At 46.2% G+C, this 22,276-nt stretch overlaps 1 protein-coding gene across 1 annotated transcript in view; it reads left to right on the top strand.

The window, feature by feature from the left end:
- The first annotated feature begins 2,521 nt into the window (after positions 1-2,521).
- LOC140191720 (peripherin-like) overlaps positions 2,522-22,276 on the top strand; it is a 37,226-nt gene continuing 17,471 nt past the window's right edge. The window contains exons 1-2 of the mRNA XM_072249397.1: positions 2,522-3,116; positions 19,941-20,001. Of these exons, the coding sequence (XP_072105498.1) occupies positions 2,608-3,116; positions 19,941-20,001 (570 nt within the window). The 5' untranslated portion in view covers positions 2,522-2,607. The remainder of the gene's footprint in view (positions 3,117-19,940; positions 20,002-22,276) is intronic.

Below are 22,276 nucleotides of genomic sequence, written 5' to 3'. Positions count from 1 at the left end.
TTAAATATCCATTCAGATTTAAGAAGTCCATTTGCAAGTTGTATTGTTTTATCTGAACTCTGCAAGACTCAGCGGTCTTTTTCCCAGTGAAGGTGAACCAAAATCTAGAAGGCAAAGTTATAAGCTGAGCGTGGAGAGATTTTTAAAAGCGAACCTGAGGGGCAATTTCTTCAGGCAGAGGGTGGTGGGTATATAGAATGAGCTGCCAGATGAAGTGCTAATAACAACATTTGAAGGACATTTGGATAAGTACATGAATAAGGAAGGTTTAGAGGGATATGGGCCAAATGCAGGCAAATGGGACTTTCTTGGATGGGAATCTTGTAATTAGCAGGCGCTTGGTGACCACCACATAGGACGTCTATACCACTGGAGTTTTGAGAGCAATTGAATTTGTTTGAAAAGCTGCAATTGCTGGATATCAGAAATAAAGCCAGAAAACTTCGGAAAGACATTCCCAGTGTTTTAAAATTATTGCACTGTGGCAGAGCTTATAGTGCTGGGCATCAAGTACTACATAAGGTCCTCCAGATTGATTGCTCAGGAGCCTTTGATCAACTCCTGGGTTTAGCTTTGCTGACTGCCACTAAATCATGTGGTTTGTCCCTGTCCCAAGCGTGGCCAGCCTCTCATTGCCCTTCTATCAGATACAATACTGGGACATAAAGGGGACAAAGACACCCCTTGCTCATTGCCTGTACTGTCTCATCTACTACCAGTTTTAGAGTCATAGAGCAGTATAACATAGAATTAGGCCTTTCAGCCCATCTCATATGTGCTGACCCATTCTTCTCCCTAGTCCCATCTGCATGTACCCTGACCATGGCCCTCTATACCTCTCTCATCTATGTACCTGTCCAAACTTCTCTTAAATGTTTCAATTGAACCCGCACTAACCACTCCCACCACTCTCTGAGTGAAGTAGTTCCCCCTCAGATTCCCATTAAATATTTCATCTTCCACCCTTAACCTATGACCTCTAGGTCATAGCTACTTGAGCTGCTTGTCAAATCAAGTTTATTGTCATGTGAGGTAGAAGTACAAAGAAAATCTTCCTTGCAGCAGCATCACAGGCATGTAGGTACAGACATCATACAGCATTTAAGCTATACATAAATCATTTATAACATTATACCATATAGAGAAAAATAGATTTTGCAGAAGCAAGACCTAATACAAAAGAAACCAAAGACACTAATAGAGTCCATGGAAGGACAAGAGGTGGTCCGTAGTCTTCTGCTGCTGTGGTAGGGTTAGGGTTGAGTGGATTGGTTTAAGAACCTGCTGTTTGTGGGAAAGTAGGTGTGGGACTTCAGGCTTCTGTACCTCCTGTCCAACTGTGGAAGCAAGAAGAGGACACGGCCCAGATAGCGGGGATCCTTGATGACAGATGCCACCTTCCTGAGGCAGCACCTCAAGTAGATGCTGCCAATGGTGGGGAAGGCTGTGCCTGTGAGGGACCGGGCTGTGTACACTACTCTGCAAAACCCTTCTCCAGAATCACCCTCAAACAGCCGAGTGCAAGTATCACCAATAGCTTGACTTGGTTCAACCATGGCCTAAAAAGCAAGCTGAAGCTTCAACTTCCTCAGAAGGTGCAGAAAATTTGGCATCCCCCCTTGACGTGCACCAATTTTTACAGGTGCACCTCAGAAAGCTTCCTATCTGGATGCATCAGAGCTTGGTATGGTAACTGCCTCTTCAAGACCACAATAATTGCAGAGTTGGGAACATAGCTCAGTCCATCATGAAAACCAACATCACACTCCATGGACTCTGTCTATACTCCTCACTGCCTCAGGAAAGCAGCCTCATTAATCAAAGACCCCTGCAACCCCAGACAATTTCTCTTCTCCTTCTCCCATTGGGCAGGAGATACAAAAAGCTGAAAGCACATAGCACCAGGCTCAGGGACAGATGTTATAAGCCTCTTGAATGGACTTTTGGTACAAAAAAAGGTAACTCTAGACCCCACAAACAAGAAGTTCTGCAGAAGGGTTTAGACCCGAAACGACTGTACCTTTTACCACAGATGCTGCCTGACCTGCTGAGTTCCTCCAGCATTTTGTGACCCCACAACCTCCCTTGTTGTGGGCCTTGCACTTTACTTGTTACCTTGCAGTGCACTTTCTCTGTAATTGTAGCACTTTATTCTGCATTGTATTATTGCCTTTCCCTTTGTACTACCCCGATGTTTGAATTGATCTGTATCGATAGCATGCAGAACGAAGTTTGTCACTGAATATCGGTACAAGAAATAAGCCAATCAGTGTCGGTGTGCAGCTATTTTGAAATTCTACTCCTCTCCCACCCCTCCACCGCATATACCCATAATATCGCCACATTTAACATCTATTCTGCCCCAAACCCCCTTTTTTGTTGGCATTGAATGAGTCTGTTCACGTGTTATTGGTGTGTAATGGGCTGGAACTCAGCCGATGCCCGGAGCCCCTCAGCTGTGTGAGCAGGGGCTGCTGTTCTCCGCAGAAGGCGTGGTCATTCTTTCAATCCTTATAAAAGAACCACGCAGAGGTGAGGCGCTCCTCCACTTAGCCGGTGTCCAGTCTGGAACGTGCTTGTTCCCTCAGTCCCACTCTCTCCAAAAGTATGTCTTCCTATCGGGTATCCAGCGGCACAGCCTCTTACAGGAGGTCATATGGAGGTTCATCCCTGTCACCTATCTCCAGGCTGTCCAGTTCCGGGAGGCTGCTCGCGTCTCCCGCTTCCCTAACCGCATCAAGGAGCACCGGTTACCGGCATCGCTCCAGCACCCCTGCGACGGCCAGGCTCTCTTACGAGAAGGTAGATTTCTCGGTGGCCGACGCCCTGAACCAGGAGTTCTTGACCACTCGCACCAACGAGAAGGTAGAGCTGCAGGAGCTGAACGACCGCTTCGCTAACTTCATCGATAGGGTGAGGTTCCTGGAGCAGCAGAACGCCGTGCTGGCGGCCGAGCTCAACCAGCTCCGGTCCAAAGAGCCCAGCAGGGCTGGGGACCTCTACCTGCAGGAGATCCGGGAGCTGAAGAGGCAGTTGGAGCTGGTGGGGAAGGACAGGGACCGGATCCAGGTGGAGAAGGAGAACTTAGCTGAAGATCTGCAAAACTTAAGGCAAAGGTAAGACAGCCTCGGAGAGAGGAGGGGAAAGTTTTGTTGTGAAAACGCATCATCCGATTTACACCATCTGCCTTTTAAAATAAAAAAAGACTGCTCCAAAATCATTGTGTGTAAAATGTTATGTGACCCTGGGGCGTGCGGCGCAGTGCTTTACAAGATGAGGATTTGTTTTTCGTTGTCCAAGGGATGGACGCATCTTTTGTGAGGGTTGGGGGAAGGGAGAGCTCGGTGCAGAAACCGCTATTTACTGGAAGGTAGGAAAGTGATTGAGTGGGGCGGGGAATTTGGGCGTTGGAAAGGCATACTAAATCACATCAGTCTGGACTGGGAGATTTCACACCGTTTTTTCCTGATCCCTGAACTGGCCTTAAAGATTCTTTCTTAAACCTACTTGATACCTTTTGTTTGTTAAACAGTTGAACAGTAAGCATTGTAAAATCTTTGGGATTGAGAGATTTTAAAACAGAAAATTTATCCCGGAGTAATCCTAAAAATCAAGCCAGCAACACCTGTTTGGCAATATAAGCTGGGAGCACGCCATCCTGCAGATGCTGTAAATCTTGAGCAATACACACTGAATGCTGGGGAAACTCAGCAGGTCAGGCAGCACTTCTTCAGGGTTATCAATAAGTCCTGATAAAGGGTCTCAGTCGGAATTGTCAACTGTTTCTTCCCCTCAATACAGACTGGGGACAGTTAATGAGATACACAAGAGACTGGAAGTGAGGGTGTTTGAGAAACTCTGAGATAAAGCAATTGATCATAGAGGAAGGTGTCAGAAATGGGGAGGAGGAAGTTCAATATATTTTCTTTGGAAAGGAGAGGTCCAGCTTTTCAACTGGTTTTGGAGGGAGTTTCCATGGTAGAGCTAAATAAAGGTGGGGAAGCTAGTGGTAGGGTTTATTCAAACCTTGGTTGGGTTGGATGCTGCCAGGGCTGCCCACAAAATGGGACAGGACAAACTAGGGCAAGGTGCAAGATTAATTGTAAGGGATCCAAAACAAGAGGGCTAGAGAATCTCACTTCTGTGGAATTGAGTTTGTGGAACTCAGCATGGGATTGCTGGATCCATGCCAGTTTTAGTTTGAAATGGAGGTTGAAGGGGGTTGACAGGGAAGGCAGAAAGGCCAAGTGGGCTGATGAGATTACTGTCTTGTACTTAATTGAAAGGACATGCTAACTTGGATAGGTTGGGCCTGTTTTAATATTTCAAATGTGAAGCCTGCATTTTGGGGTGGGGGGGCGGGGGATTGTGGAGGTCTGGCTAGAAAGTGGAAATGGATTTTGATTTATTGAGTTTGGTTTCTTGGCCACAATTATCTTTCTCTTTTACCAAACGTTCTTACTTCTAAAATCCCTTTAATGTGTCACTTGTGCTGCGGAGAAAGTCTCGTAAGTTTTTCGCTGATAAAAGCTCATTAAGCTGTAACATTAATTCTGCTTCTGTCTCCACAGACGCTGCCTGATCTCCTCTCATTGTACCTTTCATTACTCTGGTCTTGTTATTCTCCAGAACAGCCATGTCTTTCACGAGATAAGGGTTGGTCTAAACGCTGGTATATGGTGCACGCAGCTGGATGGGAGGTATAACAGTGGTTGCCCCATTGGTAAACTCCTCACAGCAGCTGTGCTAGTGTAGCAACGCAGTAGAATTTGGGGCCTTCACAAGAAATGGGTGGAAACCAAGTGTAAAATCACCTTGTTGCTTTTCCATAGATATCAGAGAAGCTCCTTGGTCAGTGATATGTGGGAAAGCAAAGGTAGGGACCTGTTTAGTAAGGATAATTTCCTTGCCTTTCGGGCAGGATTTCTGGTCTCGACTGGCCCGGTGAGCCCCTACTAGCAGCTGAGTCGCTGCAGGGTAGACTGACCATCGTGAACAGCGTCACGATGGAATAGGTCCGCTGTACTAACTGGCAAGGTGGGCTTATGGAAAGTGGACGGCTGACTGAAGCACCAGGAGAATGATGCCTGTGAGGGGGAAGGGTGGAAACTGGGGTTGGTTGGGGACTGAGGAAAAAGGGAAATGGGTCTTGGAGGGAGGGAGAAAGGCAGTCATATTAATCTGAGATGGTTTCAAGCAGCTGCTCATGGCTGCTTACCGAACAGCAAGGGTGGGGATCTGGGACCACGCTATCTTTTCTCCTGCCAATTTTGACCAGAGACCAAATAGCAGAGAGTGAGAAGCCAATGTTGGTTTCAGAACTGAATGATTGAAGGGAAGTGGCTGTTCCTGAACCTGGTGGTGTGGGACTTCAGGCTTCTGTACCTCATGCCCAATGGGAGCTGTGGAACAATGGCATGGCCCACATGGTGGGGATCTTTGATTTGAGTTCTTGAGTTGGCCACTGCTGTAGATACTACTGATGGTGCGGAGGGATGTATTGGGCAGAGTCCATTGCTCTTTGCAGAGTACATTTTTGATGGACTACTATGAAATGCATAATTTGGGCCACATCCATTCTTATTCTTAAATTTGTTAATTAATGCTGGACAGCCTCTCTGGTGCTGAAAGTTAACCACAGCTGGTATGGAACCTCATTTCTTCAAAACTCAGTTCTTATTAGGGATCTTTTTAAAATTTAGTCTTTGAAATCTTTTTTCTCTTATCAATCCCATTTTCCATTTCCTCTCATACTTCCCTTTCTGTACCTCTGCTTATTTACCCGATGTGCCCCGAGCAGAACATATTTTTATTTGAACTCCTTATATGTCAATTATTCTGCCTAACCCCAACCTCCCTTTGCCCTAAATTCTCTGCTCGATCATCTCCTGTGATTTCACCCCTCTTGTCACCCTCCCCTGCACACTAAGGCCATGGGGAACTGGCACAGAAGAGGAGTAGAGGGTTGCAGTGGACAAGCATTGAGGGGCTGAATGGCCTGCTCCTGCTCCTATTACAAATCTACTATGATCATGGAGCTCCCTCCGAAGTCTCATGGAGGCCCAGGGTTGTCTATCACAGACAGCAACTTCTGTAAGGGACTAACTACCTTCACACACCCCTTCTTGCACATACTTTGTGTGACTGAGCAAGAGTCCTGGAGGCACACATTGGTCTCTCCTGTTCACCCTGTCAGGGGTGCTGACAGTGCCAGGGTAACGTGTAGTGATGGGCAGTTGTTACTTGAAAAATCCAAGCCACTTCCCTGCATCCGGGCACAGAACCAATCAAAAAGTTTCATTCCCAAAGCAGTGTAAAGGCGAATGGCTGAAGGCTGGTCCTTTTCATCACTCACATCACACATCATTTAAGGGAAGTTTCTGCTCTTCACAAACTAGTTCCAGATGCCAGACACATTAAGATATCAGATAAGCACTTGTCCATGGCCACCTCTTGTTCCACAACGAGGCCACCCTCAGGGTGGAGGAGCAACACCTTATATTATGTCTAGGTAGCCTCCAAACTGATGGCATGAATATCAATTTCTCATTCAGGTAAAAAAAATTCCCTTCCCCTCCCCTGTTCTATTCCCCACTCTGGCCCCTCACCTGCCTATCACCTCCCCCTGATCCCCCTCTTCCCTTTCTCCTATCAGATTCCTTCCTCTCCAGCACTTTACCTTTCTCACTCACCTGGCTTCACCTATCACCTTCCAGCTGGCCTCCTTCCCCTCCCCCCAGCTTTTATATTCTGTTGTCTTCCCCCTTCCCTTTCCAGTCCTGAGGAAGGGTCTCGGCCCGAAACATCGACTGTTTATTCTTTTCCATAAATGCTGCCTGACCTGCTGAGTTCCTCCAGCATTTTCTGTGTGTTACTTTGGATTTCCAACATCTGCAGAATTTCGTATGTTTATGATTTGCTGCCCCACTGCAATGTCTTTTCAAGAGATGCCTATCCTGAAGAAGTTTATATCTTCATCAGGAGTTTAGTGAAACCCTCTCTCACTGCTCCACCTCCGTGGTCTCTGCTGTACTTCAACTCACTTAGACTTGCTACCACAGCCATGTATCCTTCCTGCGAATTTGTCTTCACCACTATCTTGTTCCACATGGGTTCTAGCTCAAACCGTGGATCTCGCCAACTCCAATCCTGGCTCTGATTGCCTCAGACGCCTCTGGACTGGTGACAATTGTCGTCAATCGCAGTTCCAACGAGCCTGAGCGGATCCAGACCTCGGATTCCACAGTCACCAACTCCGGTTCTACGACTCTGGAGGCCTTCAGACCGCGAATTGCAGGCTCCCAGCATCTCTAGACTTTCCTCGCTGTTCCCCTTCCCCCACCACCACTCTCCAACCCTGGGTCTCTCAGCTTCCTCTGTCACCTCTTTGGTCCTTGGAACCTCCATCTTCTTCCCACCTGGCCTTCCCTGAACACCCCAACCCTCTTCTCTCCTCTGGCGCCACCATCTCTCTTCCCTTGTCTGATCCCAGCTCTAATCCTTGCTATGCCTTCGCTATTCCTCAGACCTTCCCCTCCCTGAGGCGGAATTTTCAAAGGGACTTACCTTTGTCCCCTTTCAACCATACCTCACTGAGTTCAGCACCTGCCACGATCTTGATCTCTTTTTCTGTCATCTCCATCCCTGAGTCCATTTCTTTGGCAAGGATTCCACACCTCACACTGATGAGCCCTTCTCCTGCCTTCAACCCTCCTCTTCTTCTTAGACACAGTGCTCTGGTTCTCTGCCTGCTCTGGACCTCGTCTGAAATGGTCGACAAGACATCAACTGTCTCAACTTCAGCATTCCTCTCTCTCCTTTTCAAACCTTATCCCCTCTCAATGCACTGCCCTCCACTCTCTCTGCACCAATCACAAACTTGCCATCAAACTTGCAGACAAGGGGGTTGCTATTGTGGTGTGGCACACTGACCTCTACTTTGCTGAGGCCACGTGACAACTCTGACACTTCCTTATACCTACCCCTTGAAGAAGACCCCACTCTGGACCATCAGAAAACTGTCTCTGACATCATCACTGACCTCATCATCTCTGGAGAACTCCCATCCACTGCCACCAAGCTCATAGTTCCCTTAACCTGCACTGCCTGATTCTGCCTCCTACCCAAGATCTACAAACCTGACTGTCCGGGTTAGCCTATTATCTCTGTCTGCCCCATCACGCTGAACTTGTGATCTCACACTGCAACTCCATTCTATCAGTCCCTTCCCACCTATATCTGTGACACATCTCATGCTCTTGATCTCCTTAATAACTTTCAATTCCCTAGCCCTGACCGCCTCATCTTCACCATGAATGTTCAGTCCTTATACACTTCTATCCCCCATCAAGGCTTTAAAGCTCTCCGCTTCTTTCTCAATTTAAAAAAAACAACCAGTTCCATTCTTCCACCACCATCCTCCATCTGGCAGAACTGGTCCTCACCCTCAACAGTTTTCCTTCGGCTCCTCCCACTTTCTCCAGACTCTGGGTAGCCATGGGCCCTAGCTAGGCCTGCCTCTTCATCGGCTATGTAGAACAGGCCATGTTCAAAGCCTTCCCCGGAAATGCTTCCCAACTCTTCCTCTGCTACACTGATGACTGCATTGCTGCTGCTTCACTTAGTCCATGCTGAGCTCATCAACTTCATCAACTTGGCCTCCAACTTCCATCCATTTCTGACACCTCCCTCCTCTTTCTTGATCTCTCTGTCGCCATCTCTAGAGACAATCTGTTGACTGACATCTTTTATAAACCTACTGATTCCCACAGTTATCCTGGCTATACCTCTTCCCACCTTGTCTCCTGTAAAAAATGCTATTCCCTTTTCTCCGCCGCATCTGTTCCCAGGTTGTGGCTTTCCTTTTCCAAGACGTCAGAGATGTCGTCCTTCAAAGAAAAGGGTTTCCCTTCCTCCACCATTGATGCTGATGGCGTCAGAGACAGTTTTCTGATGGTCTGGAGACGGGTCGGTATGGGAAGGTGTCAGAGAAATGCCGCCTTGCGTCAGCAAGGTAGAGGTCAGTCCACCGCACCACAACAGCACCCCCTTTGTCAGCAGGTTTGATGTAAGGTTGGGATTGGAGTGGAGAGCAGTGCATTCAGAGGGGGTGGGGTTCACGGAGGAGAGAAGAGTGCTGGAGTCGAGCCGATTGATGTTGGCAACCCGAGATGAAAAGATGCAGAGCAGGCAGACAACCAGAACAGGGTGTCCAAGAAAAGGAGGAGGGTTGGAGACGGGAGAAGGGGTCATCAGTTTGAAGTGTGGAATTCTTACTAAGGAAGTGGGCTTGGAGACGGAGGCGACAGAAGAAGAGCCCGGCGTCTTGACAGGTGCAGGACTCACTGAGGTGAAAGTGCAGGGGGACAAAGGTGAGGCCCTTACTGAGGACAGAATGTTCCACCTTAGAGGGAATGGTGAAGACATGACAGGGATTAGAGTGGGATCAGAGGGGGGAGGGTTGGGGTGTTCAGGCAAGGTGAGGTGAGATGAAGATGGAGGTTCCAAGGACCCAGGAGGTGTTGGTGGGGAAAGGGGAGCTCGGGGGCTCAGTGGCAGCAAGGAAAGTCTTGGCCTGGAGGTGCTAGCGGCCAAGGTCCAGGCTGGAGCTGGAGCTAGAGGTCACGCAATTTGCAGTCTGAAGGCATCCTGGGTCGTAGTTCTGAAGTTGACAGCGGTAGACTCTGAGGTCTGAATCTGCTTGGGCTCGTTGGAACTGGGGTTGGTGACAGTTGTCAGTAGCCGGAGGTGTCCAGGCTGTCCTACCCACCTGGCTTCTCACCATCTTCCTTCCCCTCCCCAACATTTTTATTCTGTTGTCTGTCCCCTTCCTTTCCAGTCCTGAAGAAGGGTCTCAGCCTGAAATGTTGACTGGTTATTTACTTCCATAGATGCTGCCTGAGCTGCTGAGTTCCTCCAGCATTTTGTGTGTGTTACTTTGGATTTCCAGCATCTACAGCATCCCTCGTATTTATACTTCTTGTTAAGATCAAGTACACTGACTACATCAGCTGTACTTAACTATTTCCCCCCTCCCCTCCCAATGCAGTTCTTCTTCAGCAGTGCCTTGACTGCCATTCTGTGGCTGCACGTGACTTAGGTCATGTTATAAGCTCGGGGCAGTTGGTGGGATACTTTGGCTGCAAGTTGAGTCCAATCCCTTGCACCACTCCAGTGCAGTGCTACAGGAGTTCTGCGATACTGGAGATGCCCTCTCCTGGAGGGGACTGGTTCACAGCTTAAGTAGTTATCCTGAGCACCAGAGCATGGTCCTCATCTGAGAGATGCAGGTGACGTTGAAGCAGCTTTGATGTGTAGGACAGAATGTGTACAGCAGACTTCTTAAGGTGTCTTTCTTGGGTTTGAGTGCTGTTTTAAGAACATTGCCATTGGATTTCTGAACACCACCTCATTATTCATCTTTTGCATTATTCATTTATTTATTTTTGTAACTTGCAGTAATTGTTTTATGTATTACAATGTACTGCTGTCACAAATTAGCAAATTTCATGACATATATCATTGATAATAAACCTGATTCTGAGGTAGTTGAGCTTCTGTCGTTGGGAAGGACAAGGGCTTGACTTAATTCTTGGCCAGATAGACCATTCTCACTGGGTAGCCCATCCGTTCACAGAATGTTGGTGTTGCTGGCATTGATTGTCTAACCCCAGTGCACTAAGAAGCCTCTGTCCTGAACCATTTGTAGGAACAGCTGGCTCATGTGGTACCCACATTGCTGTGGGTCTGCGGGGACAGATGCCCTCACTTATAGTGCCCCTTTCTTCTGTAATGGACGTTACTGAACGAGATCAGCTTTTATGATGAAGCAGCTGTTTTATGGTCACATTTACTCATGGTGTTTTGTTTTAAATTCCAGATTTAGGGTAGGACAGTAGTGTAGCGGTTAGCATAATGCTATTACTGTGCTAGTGAACCGGATTCAATTCCTCTGCTGTCTGTAAGGAGTTTGTACGTTCTCCCCATGACCCTGTGGGTTTCCTCCCACCTTCCAAAGACAATATTCAAAGGGGCTGAAGGGTCTTGGGTAAAAATGTCGACTGTACTCTTCCTCATAGATGCTGCCTGGCCTGCTGAGTTCTTCCAGCATTGTGTGTGTTGCTCAGATTTCCAGCATCAGCAAATATTTTCTTGTTTGTGATCAGGTTTATTACCACCTGATTACAAACAAGAAAATATTTGCTGATGCTGGAAATCCAAGCAAGACGGACAAATATTCTGCCATTCCTAGCATATTCTTTTCTCTTTTAAGAGTGACCCGCTTCCACTTGGATTCATTGTGATGAGAAGTACTGAGCATAGTGCTGAGGTGGTGCTGGAGCCTTCCTTGACACTGGTCTGCACTGTGATTGGCTTGGCTGTGGCCCTGCTGGCTAAAATTATGGCTTGCATGTATTCTGAAGCAGACTTTTCCCACTAAGACTAGAATTAGAGCTCATAGGTTAAGGGTGAAAGGTGAAATAGTTAAGGGGAACACCTTTTCTCATAGTGTGGAGCAAGCCGCCAGCGCAGCTGCTGGATGTGGGTTTGAATGTAGCCTTTCAGGGAAGTTTGGATAGGTACATGGATGGGAGGGATTTGGTCCAGGTGCGGGTCAATGGAACTAGGAAGAACAACAATTTGGCATGGACTAGATGGGCCAAAGGTCCTGTTTCTGTGTTGTAGTGCTCTGGCTCTATGGAACAGATGCAAGACACAGGTGAATTTCTGTTGGCAGACAAATTTGAGGATACTTCACAGTTCCACTCAATTGACAAAATCAGAGGGTTTTGTGGACCAGAAAAGGCTGTGTACAGTGGTTGATACTGCTCTGCATTTCTTGGAGTTGAAATGTTGAAAATTGGCCAGCTTTGAGTATTAGTCTTTGTTTAGTTTGGATTCCAGTACCAGGGCTACTGAATTTGATGGAAGAGCCCAGACTTGCCCACAAAATCAAGAATATTGGATTCAATTTTAACACTGGATATTGACAGGGTGAGGTAAAACTGGATTACGCCCACCCAATATTAATTCTTTCCGGGGAAACTTGATCCTGTGAGCTTCCTGCCATCTGTTGGGTTAAGTGTTTCTGATCCTTAACTCAAGACTGAATTCAAAGATGTGCAATGGCTTCCATTAACTACTAACCTTTGTTCTGGTTATGGTTCCATCAACACTGAGATGCATCCTTTTTCAAAGGTACTATTTTCTCTTATTTATTAGTCTATTAGCCTGTTTCATTATAAAAGGGGGGACCTAATTGAAGGCATTTATTTTTGAATATTACATTTTCTGTTCATAGATACTATTCATGAGGGTTATATCTGTGCAAATAATACAAAAGAATATAAAGAAAACAAATCATTTAAGACAAATATAATTCAATTACAGGCTCTCTTTTACACAGAATGTAATGAGTGTCTGTTAGCTGGGGACTAACATGTCAATTGAGGCTGTGATTGCAACAACTCTTCAGAAAGACAAATCTGGAAGTCAAGTTCTTAGCAAACACGTATCTGGGCAGAATTATTTGTTCGGGATCCATAGAATGGGGAAATATGAGGGAGGCCTTTGCGAAAATCACCATTGGCATGGATGGTCATGGAAAAGGATATGACTGCACCTAGAGTTGAGGTCCTCACCTGGGGGAAGACTGACCTCACTCGTGGAGGACGGGAGCTGGCAGATGTGGATTGGGAGCAGCTGCAAGAAGGGCAGAGCAACACTCAGAATCCGATTTAATATCACTGGCATATGTTGTGAAATGTGTTTGGGGCCAGCAGTACACAACATTAAAACTATAAATTACAATAAGTATATATAAAAAAGATAATTAAATTAAATAGTGCAAAAAGAGTAAAATAGTGAGGTGTTCATTGCCCATTCAGGAGAAGAAGCTGTTCCTGAATCGTTAAGTGTGTGTCTTCAGGGTCCTGTCCCACCTCCACCATAGTAGCAATGAACGAGAAGAGCAGATGCCCTTGATGCTGGGGAGGCTAGTGCCCATGATGGAGCTGGCTGAGTTTATATCTTTCTGTGGCTTCTCCGGATCCTGTATAGTGGCCCCTCCAAATCAGACAGTGAAGCAACTGGTTAGAATGCTCTCTACAGTACCTCTGTAGAAATTTGAGAGTGTCTTTGGTGACATACCAATTCTCCCCAAATTCCTAATGAAATATAGCCACTGTTGTGCCCTGTTCGTAATTACATCAATATGTTGGGCCCAGGATAGACCTTCAGAGACGTTGACACCCAGGAACTTGAAACTGCTCACCCTTTTCTTCGATAAGTGGGAGGTGGTTGAGAGTGAAATAATAAGAGTATGGAGTCAGCATTCCCTGGAAAGATAAGAAACAAAGAAGGTCAGATTAGGCAACGAAAGAACAATCTATTGGAGGAGCTCAGTGGGTTGAACAGCATTGGAGGTGAAGGAATTTTTGACATTTTGCATCGAGTCCACCATTCACTGGGGAGGAATGGTGCTGTATGCTAACAGTCTGGAACATGAGTGTAGCAGGAAAGAGGATGTGTTGGAAATATCAATGCATATGAAGGTGAGCAAATCCCCAGGACCTGATGAAATCTGTTCTGGGGTGTTATGTGAAGTAAGGGAGCTAACTGCTGGGGCTCTGGTGGAGATTTTTGCATTTGGAAGAGTGGAAGGAAATGAACGTTGTTCCCCTATTCAAGGAGAATGGAAGTGAAAAGCCAGGGAGCTGGCTGCTGAGCCTTGGCTCTGGTCTATGAAGGCAAAGGGCTTTGGGTTCAAGTCTTGCTCTCTGACTTATTCTGTAGAGCTGCAGAAGAGCTGTGGGTGGATTGGTAGATGTCTAGAATGAGAAAGAAACTTAAGTAAATGTACGTTGCACCTCCTTGTCAAACTGTGATAGAAAACCTGGAGCGTTTGGGCTTCTGGGTCTTTGTATTCATTTATGGGATCTGTGTATCAAAGTAAATTTATTATCAAAGTACATACACGTTACCATATACTACTTTGAGAAACATTTTCTAACGCTCACTTACCGGGGGAAAAAAAAGATGAATGATCGAATTTTACAGAAAACTATGCATAAATAGACATAGACTGACAAACAACCAATGTGCAACCGAGTTCAGAGTTCAAAGTAAATTTTTTTATCCTGTACCTAATAAAATGGCGTCTGCTGCTGTAGCCCGTCCACTTCAAAGTTCAACATGTTGTGCGGTCAGGGATGCTCTTCTGCACACCACTGTTGTAACGTGTGGTCATTTGAGATACTGTTGCTTAAACTAGTCTGGCCATTCTCCTCTGACCTCTCATCAACAAGGCACTTTTGCTCAAAGATCTGCTGCTAACTCGATGTTTTCATTTTGTTTATCGCACCATTCTCTGTAAACTCTGGAGACTGTTGTGTGTGAAAATCCCAGGAAATGAACAGTTTCTCAGATACTCAAACACCCTGTCTGGTACCAACAATTATTCCACGGTCAAAGACACTGGATTACATTTCTTCCCCATTTTGATGTTTTGTCTGAACAACATCTGAACCTCTTGACCATGTTTGCATGTTTTTATGCATTGAGTTGCTGCCACACGAGTGGCTGATAAGATATTTACATTAATGAGCTGGTGTACAGGTGTACCTAATAAAGTGGCCTCTTGAGTGTATACTTATCCCAAGGTTCATTTTTCTTGCAGGAATTGACAGTAAATACAAGTCAACGCAATAGATCAACGAACAACTCCACACAAAGGCAGACAAAAAACTAGTGTGTAAGAAGACAGTGTGCAAATATGAAAAAAAAGAAATAAGCAATAAATAATGAGAACATGAGATGTAAAATCCTTGAAATTGAGTTCAGAGGTTGTGGAATCAGCTCAGTGTTGGGGTGAGTGAAGTTATCCACGGTGATTGAGGGGTAATAAATATTCCTAAACCTGGTGATGTGGGACCTGAGGTCCCTGTACCACCTTCCCGATGGCAGCAGCAAGAAGAGAGCATGGCCTGGATGGTGGGGGTCCTTGATGATGGATGCTGCTTGCTTATATCAATGCACCTTGTAGATATGCTCAATGGCAGGGAGGGTTTTTCCTGTGATGGACTTGGCTGTATTCACCTCTTTTCGTTAGCATTTCCGTTCTTGGGTATTGTAGTTTCCATACCAGGCCATGGTGCAACCATCAGGATACTCTGTACGCCCATTGAAGTTTGTCAAGGTTTTGGATGACATGCCGAATCTGCACAAATTTCTAAGAAAATAGGGGGCTTTTGTAATGGCACTTTTGCATGCTGACCCAGGGCAGGTCCTCTGAAATGATAACACCTAGAAATTTAAAGCTGGTGACCCTCTCCACCTCTGATCCTCAGCTGAGGACTGGCTCATGGACCTCTGGTTTCCTCCTCCTGAAGTCAATAATCAATCTGATGGCATGAACATTGACTTCTCAAACTTCTGCTAATGCCCCACCTCCCCCTCGTACCCCATCCGTTATTTATTTTTATACACACATTCTTTCTCTCTCTCTCCTTTTTCTCCCTCTGTCCCTCTGACTATACCTCTTGCCCATCCTCTGGGTTTTCCCCCCCTCCCCCTTGTCTTTCTCCCCGGACCTCCTGTTCCATGATCTTCATATCCCTTTTGCCAATCACCTGTCCAGCTCTTGGCTCCATCCCTCCCCCTCCTGTCTTCTCCTATCATTTTGGATCTCCCACTCCCCCTCCCACTTTCAAATCCCTTACTCACTCTTCCTTCAGTTAGTCCTGACGAAGGGTCTCGGCCTGAAACGTCGACTGTACCTCTTCCTAGAGATGCCGCCTGGCCTGTCGCGTTCACCAGCAACTTTGATGTGTGTTGCTTGATATTCCAGCATCTGCAGATTTCCTCATGTTTGCACCAATAATCAGCTCTTTGGTCTTGCTGATACTGAGTCAGAGGTTGTTGTTATGACACCACTCAGCCAGATTTTCAGACTCCCTCCTATATACTGATTCATCACCATGTTTGATTCAGCCTACGACAGTGGTGGCTGAATATGGCATTGGAGCTGTCACAGATATAAAGTGAGTAGAGCAGGGGCTAAGCACACAGCCTTGTGGGGTACCTGTGCTGATGGAGATTGTGGAGGAGAAGTTGTTGCCAGTCTGATCTGACTGGGGTCTGGAAGTGAGGAAATTGAGGATCCAGTTGCACAAAGAGGTATTGGGGCCTAGGTCTTGGAGATTATTGATTAGTTTTGAGGGGGTATTTTTCTTTTGGATCTGTACTTCGGCCCACAATCAGCTGGTAAGCGCTGTGTTTATTGTCCACCCCTAACTAGCACTTGAGAAGGTGCGAGTGATCTGCAGTCCTGGTGAAGGTGCTTCCTCAGTGCTGTTCGAGAGGGTTCGATTCATTCTGTTGAGTTTCCCATCTTGGTCGACAGATGCCAACGTGGCCACGCTGGATGAGCGGTCAGGTCCTGGAGCGCAAGCCTTTGGTGCTGGAGCCAAGTTGTTGCCTTTGCTGCAGTCATTGGTCACAGCCGTTCATTGAGCTGGGTGAATTGAACTGGGGAGAAGACCCGTTCTTGCGAGGCTTGCAGGAGCAGGTCATCCATGGGAAATGGGCATAAACGCTGGCTTAGCCAGTGACTTTCCCCAGCACAGCTTGCTAACTTGATAGCACTATGACTGTAGTAACTTGACAACATGGTGAATATATAAACTGAATGTAAAGCGAGCCAAATCAGCCACAGAAGCTCACGGTCGAGGCTTACTAGTTTAGCGGAGGTGTGAGAAGAGTCCTGGAAGCAGATCCCAGGAAGGAGAAGCTGGGGTAATGGAGAGACACACAGGAGCTCAGCAGGTCAGGCAGCATCTATAGAGGCGAATAAACGGTTGATGTTTTGGCCCAAGACCCTTCACCAGGATTCTCCTGATGTAACTGCCCACTGCTGCAGTTTTGTATGTTACACCATAGACTAAAGTGAGGGTCCGCAGAGCCCGGACGTTACACAGTACGCCTGTGATGTAGCAATTCAAAGACAGGAGGTTATTGCATACTGTGTTTCGAAGTTGCTAGCAAGTTTATGTTTGAAAGGGGCGAAGTTATTTGGGGCCTGGCTGTGTAGCTCCGCTAAAAATGCAGTCAAGTACAACAGGACATTCCACGCAGCAACCAGAGTAAATCTCCCTCCCCACTATGTCATGCTGTTGTTTTGTCAGGGGTTGCCTCCCTAGCTCTAGCCTGTAACCGGATGTGAAGGCATTTTCAGAGCTGAAGGTTGCGGCTTAATCTGTTGTTTTAACAGAGCATCAACAGACACTTTTTCCTTGGAGTTGGGGGCGGTTGAGTGGGGTGTACAAATTGCAGCAAAGAATCAATTGTGCAATGAACCATGGCAGTTTAGAGCCTCTTCGCAGTGCCGAGGAAACAGATGTGGCTAAAACTTCATACAGTAAGAGCAGGATTGATGATTTCCAGAAAGTTGTCTTTAATTTACTTGCACTAAAATCAGTTTCAGCCACTTAAACCAAGGCAGGGTGACCTTGATGCACAGGAGAAGTGAACTGTGTGTAAATGAGCTTCACACCCCCCCCCCTACCCCCCCAACCCCCAACTGTGGCTCCTTTAGTTTTCCGAGCCCAGTTGATAGACACTTCAGGGAGCTTGGCGCTGAATTATTTCCACACAAAGGCCAGTTGGATTTGCAGGCTGTCTCCTTGGCAACGCATTACGTTGACATCTGGGCCATTATATTGACTAGATGGATGGCCCTGCCTTCCCAAACACCACCCTTCCCTCACAAGACAGTTATTGTTGGACTGAAGAGCTTATTAAACATGATTTTATTGGGGTCTGGTGGACTTCACTGACTGCTGTTCCCAGGGAATTGAGGATTGTGGGAAACTGTGGCAAAGGAGGAATTGAGGCCTCCTGAACAGATCAGCCATGATACTGAATGGCGGGGTAGGCTTGAAGGGCCAAGTGACTACAGTTCCTCCTACTTCTGATTTTTATGTCTGGCTGTTCCTTTGCTGAATGTCCTTTTACTGATAAATCTTCCTGTTCTTTGTAGTTCACAGTCGGATCGGAGGTCACTCCCAGGCCAGTCCTTAGTTAGCGGAGCCTGTGAGAAGGCCCTGAACTAGAGCTCAGTGACTCCCCCTGTAGGGCTGGGGAGGTGACACACCACACGGTATCCTTGCTCCTGTTGCTATGGAACCGTGACTGACGTGTGTAGCTGTTGTGAGTAGAGGAGAGTGTCGCAGATCACCAAATTGGATGAGGTATCAAAAGGCTGCTAGCATCCCAAGTCCTAATCCTGTACCCTGGCATGGGATCATGGGATGACTTTTGGGGAGGGGGAGAGAGCGGGGGTGGTGTGGGGTCTGTTTTGAATCCTGTGTTGAAGCATCAGAAAAATGGTCTTCCATAACAGATGAGTATTGGCGACTCCTTGTGGCTGGTAATTGGTGGGTTGGTTTTATTATTGTCACATGCTCTGAGATACAGTGGAAAAACTATGTTTTGCATGCCGTCCGTACAGAAAACAATAACAGAATGCAGAATAGTGTTAGTTACAGAGAATGTGCAGTGCAGGTGGACTATAAGGTACAAGGCAATGACAAGGTAGATTGTGAGGTCAGGAGTTCATCTTATCATACAAGACATTCATTCAAGAGTCTGATAACAGTGGGGTAGAAGCTGTCCTTGAGTCTGGTGGTACGTGCTCTCTGGCTTTTGTATCTTCTGCCTGATTGGTGGGAGGGGGGTGCTGCAGAAGTGAGAGAATGCCTGGGGTGGGTGAGGTCTTTAATTATGCTGGAATATTTAAATTTGCTGACAACACCACCATTGTTGGCTGAATCAAAGAACCAGCATATAGGAGGGAGACTGAAAATCCGGCTGAATGGTGCCACAACAGCCTCTCACTCAATGTCAGCAAGACCAAAGAGCTGATTATTGACTACAGGAGGAGGAAGTTGGAGTTCCGTTAGCCAGACCTCATCAGGGGATCAGAGGTCGAGGGTCAATAGTTTTAAATTCCTTGACGTTGACATATCAGGATCTGTCCTGAGACCAGCATGTAAGTGTCATCACAAAAAAAGGCATAGCAGTTCCTCTATTTTCTTAGAAGGTTCCTGAAGCCATCTTTCCTAATTGACATCTCTTTTTAACAGATACCTCAGTTGGCAACACATTAGCCTCTGAGTTGATCCATGGGAGGTTGAACTCTGAGGTGAAAGTCACTTAAATTTTTTTATTGCTACAATGATATTACTGTCAGTGCCAAACTAACCAATTTGCACTTATTGCTTTGGCCACTTTGGAATGTAGGGGCAATAAAATAGGACGATGAAGTAAGTTTAATGTAAATGGGGAAATGTTGGTTGGTGTGGACTCGATGGGCCAAAGAGCCTGTGGCCCTGCTGTACATCTGTGACTCTCCACCTTTCTTCCTAAGGTGACCTAAAGGGACGTGGGTCAAATGCAGGAAATTGGGAGTAGCTGGGTGGGTTCAACAGTAGCATATTGCTTCATAACTATTTAAACTAAATCCCAGGAGCTATGGTCAACACTCCCGCTTTAGCCAACATCACCGAATGTGGGAGGGGTCGTTCACCAACTGGAAAATGGCCCCTCCCACCCCCAGTAGTCATTTGGCATGTGTGTGTGAGACGTATCCCACTTGATAAGTGGTTACATTATCAAATCAGAACATGTGGCATTTATTTGTGCATGATCTTGCTCAAAGCAGAGCCGCAGCACTTGCTGACAAAGCAACAGTCATTGCATTTTTAAGGGAAGTTTTGCAAATTGCATGCCATTTTTAAGCTTAGCTACGTTCCTCGCTGCAATTTGGCAACTAGAGAGAAGCCTCCGGCTTTAATGTCCGTCCACCTGCAGTAGCATGACTGAGGTGCTTGGAGCACCTGGTGTTTTATTCTCAGTAACACTCGCGTGTAATTGTGCTGCAGGTTGGAAGAGGAAGCGCAGAAGAGGGACGATGCTGAAAATAATCTGGTTCTGTTCAGGAAGGTGAGTGGCTCACACCGACAAGTAGAAATGTACAAAAGAAAAGTGATACAGTGAATTCTGCATAAATGTCAAAAAAAAGTCATCTTGCAGAAACGGTCAGGCTGAGAGACTCAAAATTCAAATGGTGAAATGTACAGAATGGGGTGCCAAACGAAGGGCCTTTGCAAGCAACAAACTACAGAAAACCTTCAGCTTCCCTCAAGTCATTATGTCTTAAAACAAAAAGGCTCCTCTAGTCACGAATGAGGCAGCAACGAGTGAAGGAAAGGTCCCTTTGGAGTGGAAGCATCCTGGGCTGGACTGGTATCCAGAGGCCTGAATTGTTGATCCATGGATGTGACTTCAAAGCCGACTCAGCAGTCAGGAGGTTAAGTTCAAACAATGAAAAACACAGGACAGGAACAAGTCTTTTGGCCCACAGTTGTACTGAGCTAATTATGTTATGACACCTAATTACACTAATCTCTAATGCTTGCACATGGTCCACACCCCTCCATTCTCTGCAATATTCATGTGCCTACTTAAGAGCCTCTTCAATCTCTCTACCATATGTGCTTCCACCACTCCAGGCGGAGCATTCAAGACACCCTCCACTCTGTGTTGCTCCACACATCTCCTTTGAGCTTTTCCTCTCTCCCCTTAAATGTAGTATTTAGACATTTTCTCCCTTGCAGAATGACACTGGCTGTCTATCTGTGCCTCTCATAATCTTATAAAACTCTATTAGATCTCCCCTCCCTCTGCCCTCTGCGCCTGTCACGGTGAACACTAGCAATAGCTGAACTCAGTGACGTGAGCGAGGACCCCATAATGAGCACTGAACAGGAGTCCGCATTAAATAATCTTAGAATGCCTGAAACCCGTGCCAGTTACAATTAACTTGACAAGGTTAAACAGAAAGCACAAGGGCTTAACAGCGAGAAAACCTAGAAGCCAATTAGTAAGTACGAGAAACCTAAGAATCCAATGCTGTACGGCTCACCACAGATGGCCGCAGGGCTCATGACTCTGCCATTCCAGAGAAAACACCCCAAGTTTGTCCATCTTCTCCTTGTATTACATGCCCACGTATCCTGGTAGCATCCCAGTGAACCTCTTCTGCATCCTCTCCAGAACCTGCACATCCTTCCTATAAAGGGACAAACAGAAATGAGTGTAGTACTCCAGATTCTTGAATTCATTTCTTTATCTATTATAGCTTTACCCAGCCTATCATCTTGTGCAGCCACTTTGAGGGAGTTATGGACTTGAACCCCAAGATCCCTCTGTACAGCAATGCTAAGAATCCAACCCTTCACATTTAATCTTCCAAAGTGGCACAACTCAAATTTGCCCAGATTAAACTCCGGATTAAATAAAATAAACATCTGGCGTCCATGATGGGTACAAGGAAGCGAATGGATCATTCTAGCAAGGTTCTGTTTTGGGGATTATAAGTTTCCTTTGCTGAGTAAAGTGCTCCCAATTTCACTGAAAAAATACTTTTTCACAAGTGGTCACAATGGTCACGGATTGATCGTTTTAAAAATAACACAAAAAAGGCATCCTGAATACATCCATGAAAGTCATCCATACTTCACAGGTTTCACTGTGGTTCCATACATAAAACACTTGGACTTGGCATTGGTTTATTATTGTCATGTACCGAGATACAGTGAAAAGTTTGTCTTGTATACAGTTCATACAGATCAGATCATTACACAGTGCATTGAGCTAGAACAAGGTCAAACAATCTCAGAATGAAGAATAAAGTGTAACAAAACATAGAAGAGTACAACACAGGAACAGGCTATTCCTTCCACAATGTTGCACCAAACCAGCTTAAAGAGCAAATTAAAAACACCCAAAAATTAATCCCTCCTACATACACCATGTCCATATCCCTCCATCTTCCTTATATCCATCTGCCTATCCAGATGTCTGTTAAAGCCTCTAATGTATTTGCTTCCAACACCATACCAGGCAGCACATTCCAGGCATCCACCACTCTCTTGAGTAAATAAATCTTACCCTTCACATCCTCCTCAAACCTCCCCCCTGTCACCTTCAATGCATGTCCTCTGGTATTAGACATTTCAACCTTGGGAAGCAGATACTCTGTCCACTCTGTCTCTCATGATCTTGTAAACCTCTATCAGATCTCCCCTCAGCCTCTGGTGCTCCAGAGAAAACAACCAAAGGTGATCCAGCCTCTTGTGACAGCACACGCCCTCTAATCCAGACAGCATCCTGGTGAACCTCTTCTGCACCCTCTCAAAGCCTCAACATCCTTCCT

The sequence above is a fragment of the Mobula birostris genome, chromosome X (genome assembly GCF_030028105.1).
Source record: "Mobula birostris isolate sMobBir1 chromosome X, sMobBir1.hap1, whole genome shotgun sequence".
In the NCBI taxonomy this organism is placed as follows: Eukaryota; Metazoa; Chordata; class Chondrichthyes; order Myliobatiformes; family Myliobatidae; genus Mobula; species Mobula birostris.
The sequence above is the reverse complement of the archived record's forward strand: the minus strand, read 5'-3'. Positions and strand labels throughout refer to the sequence as shown.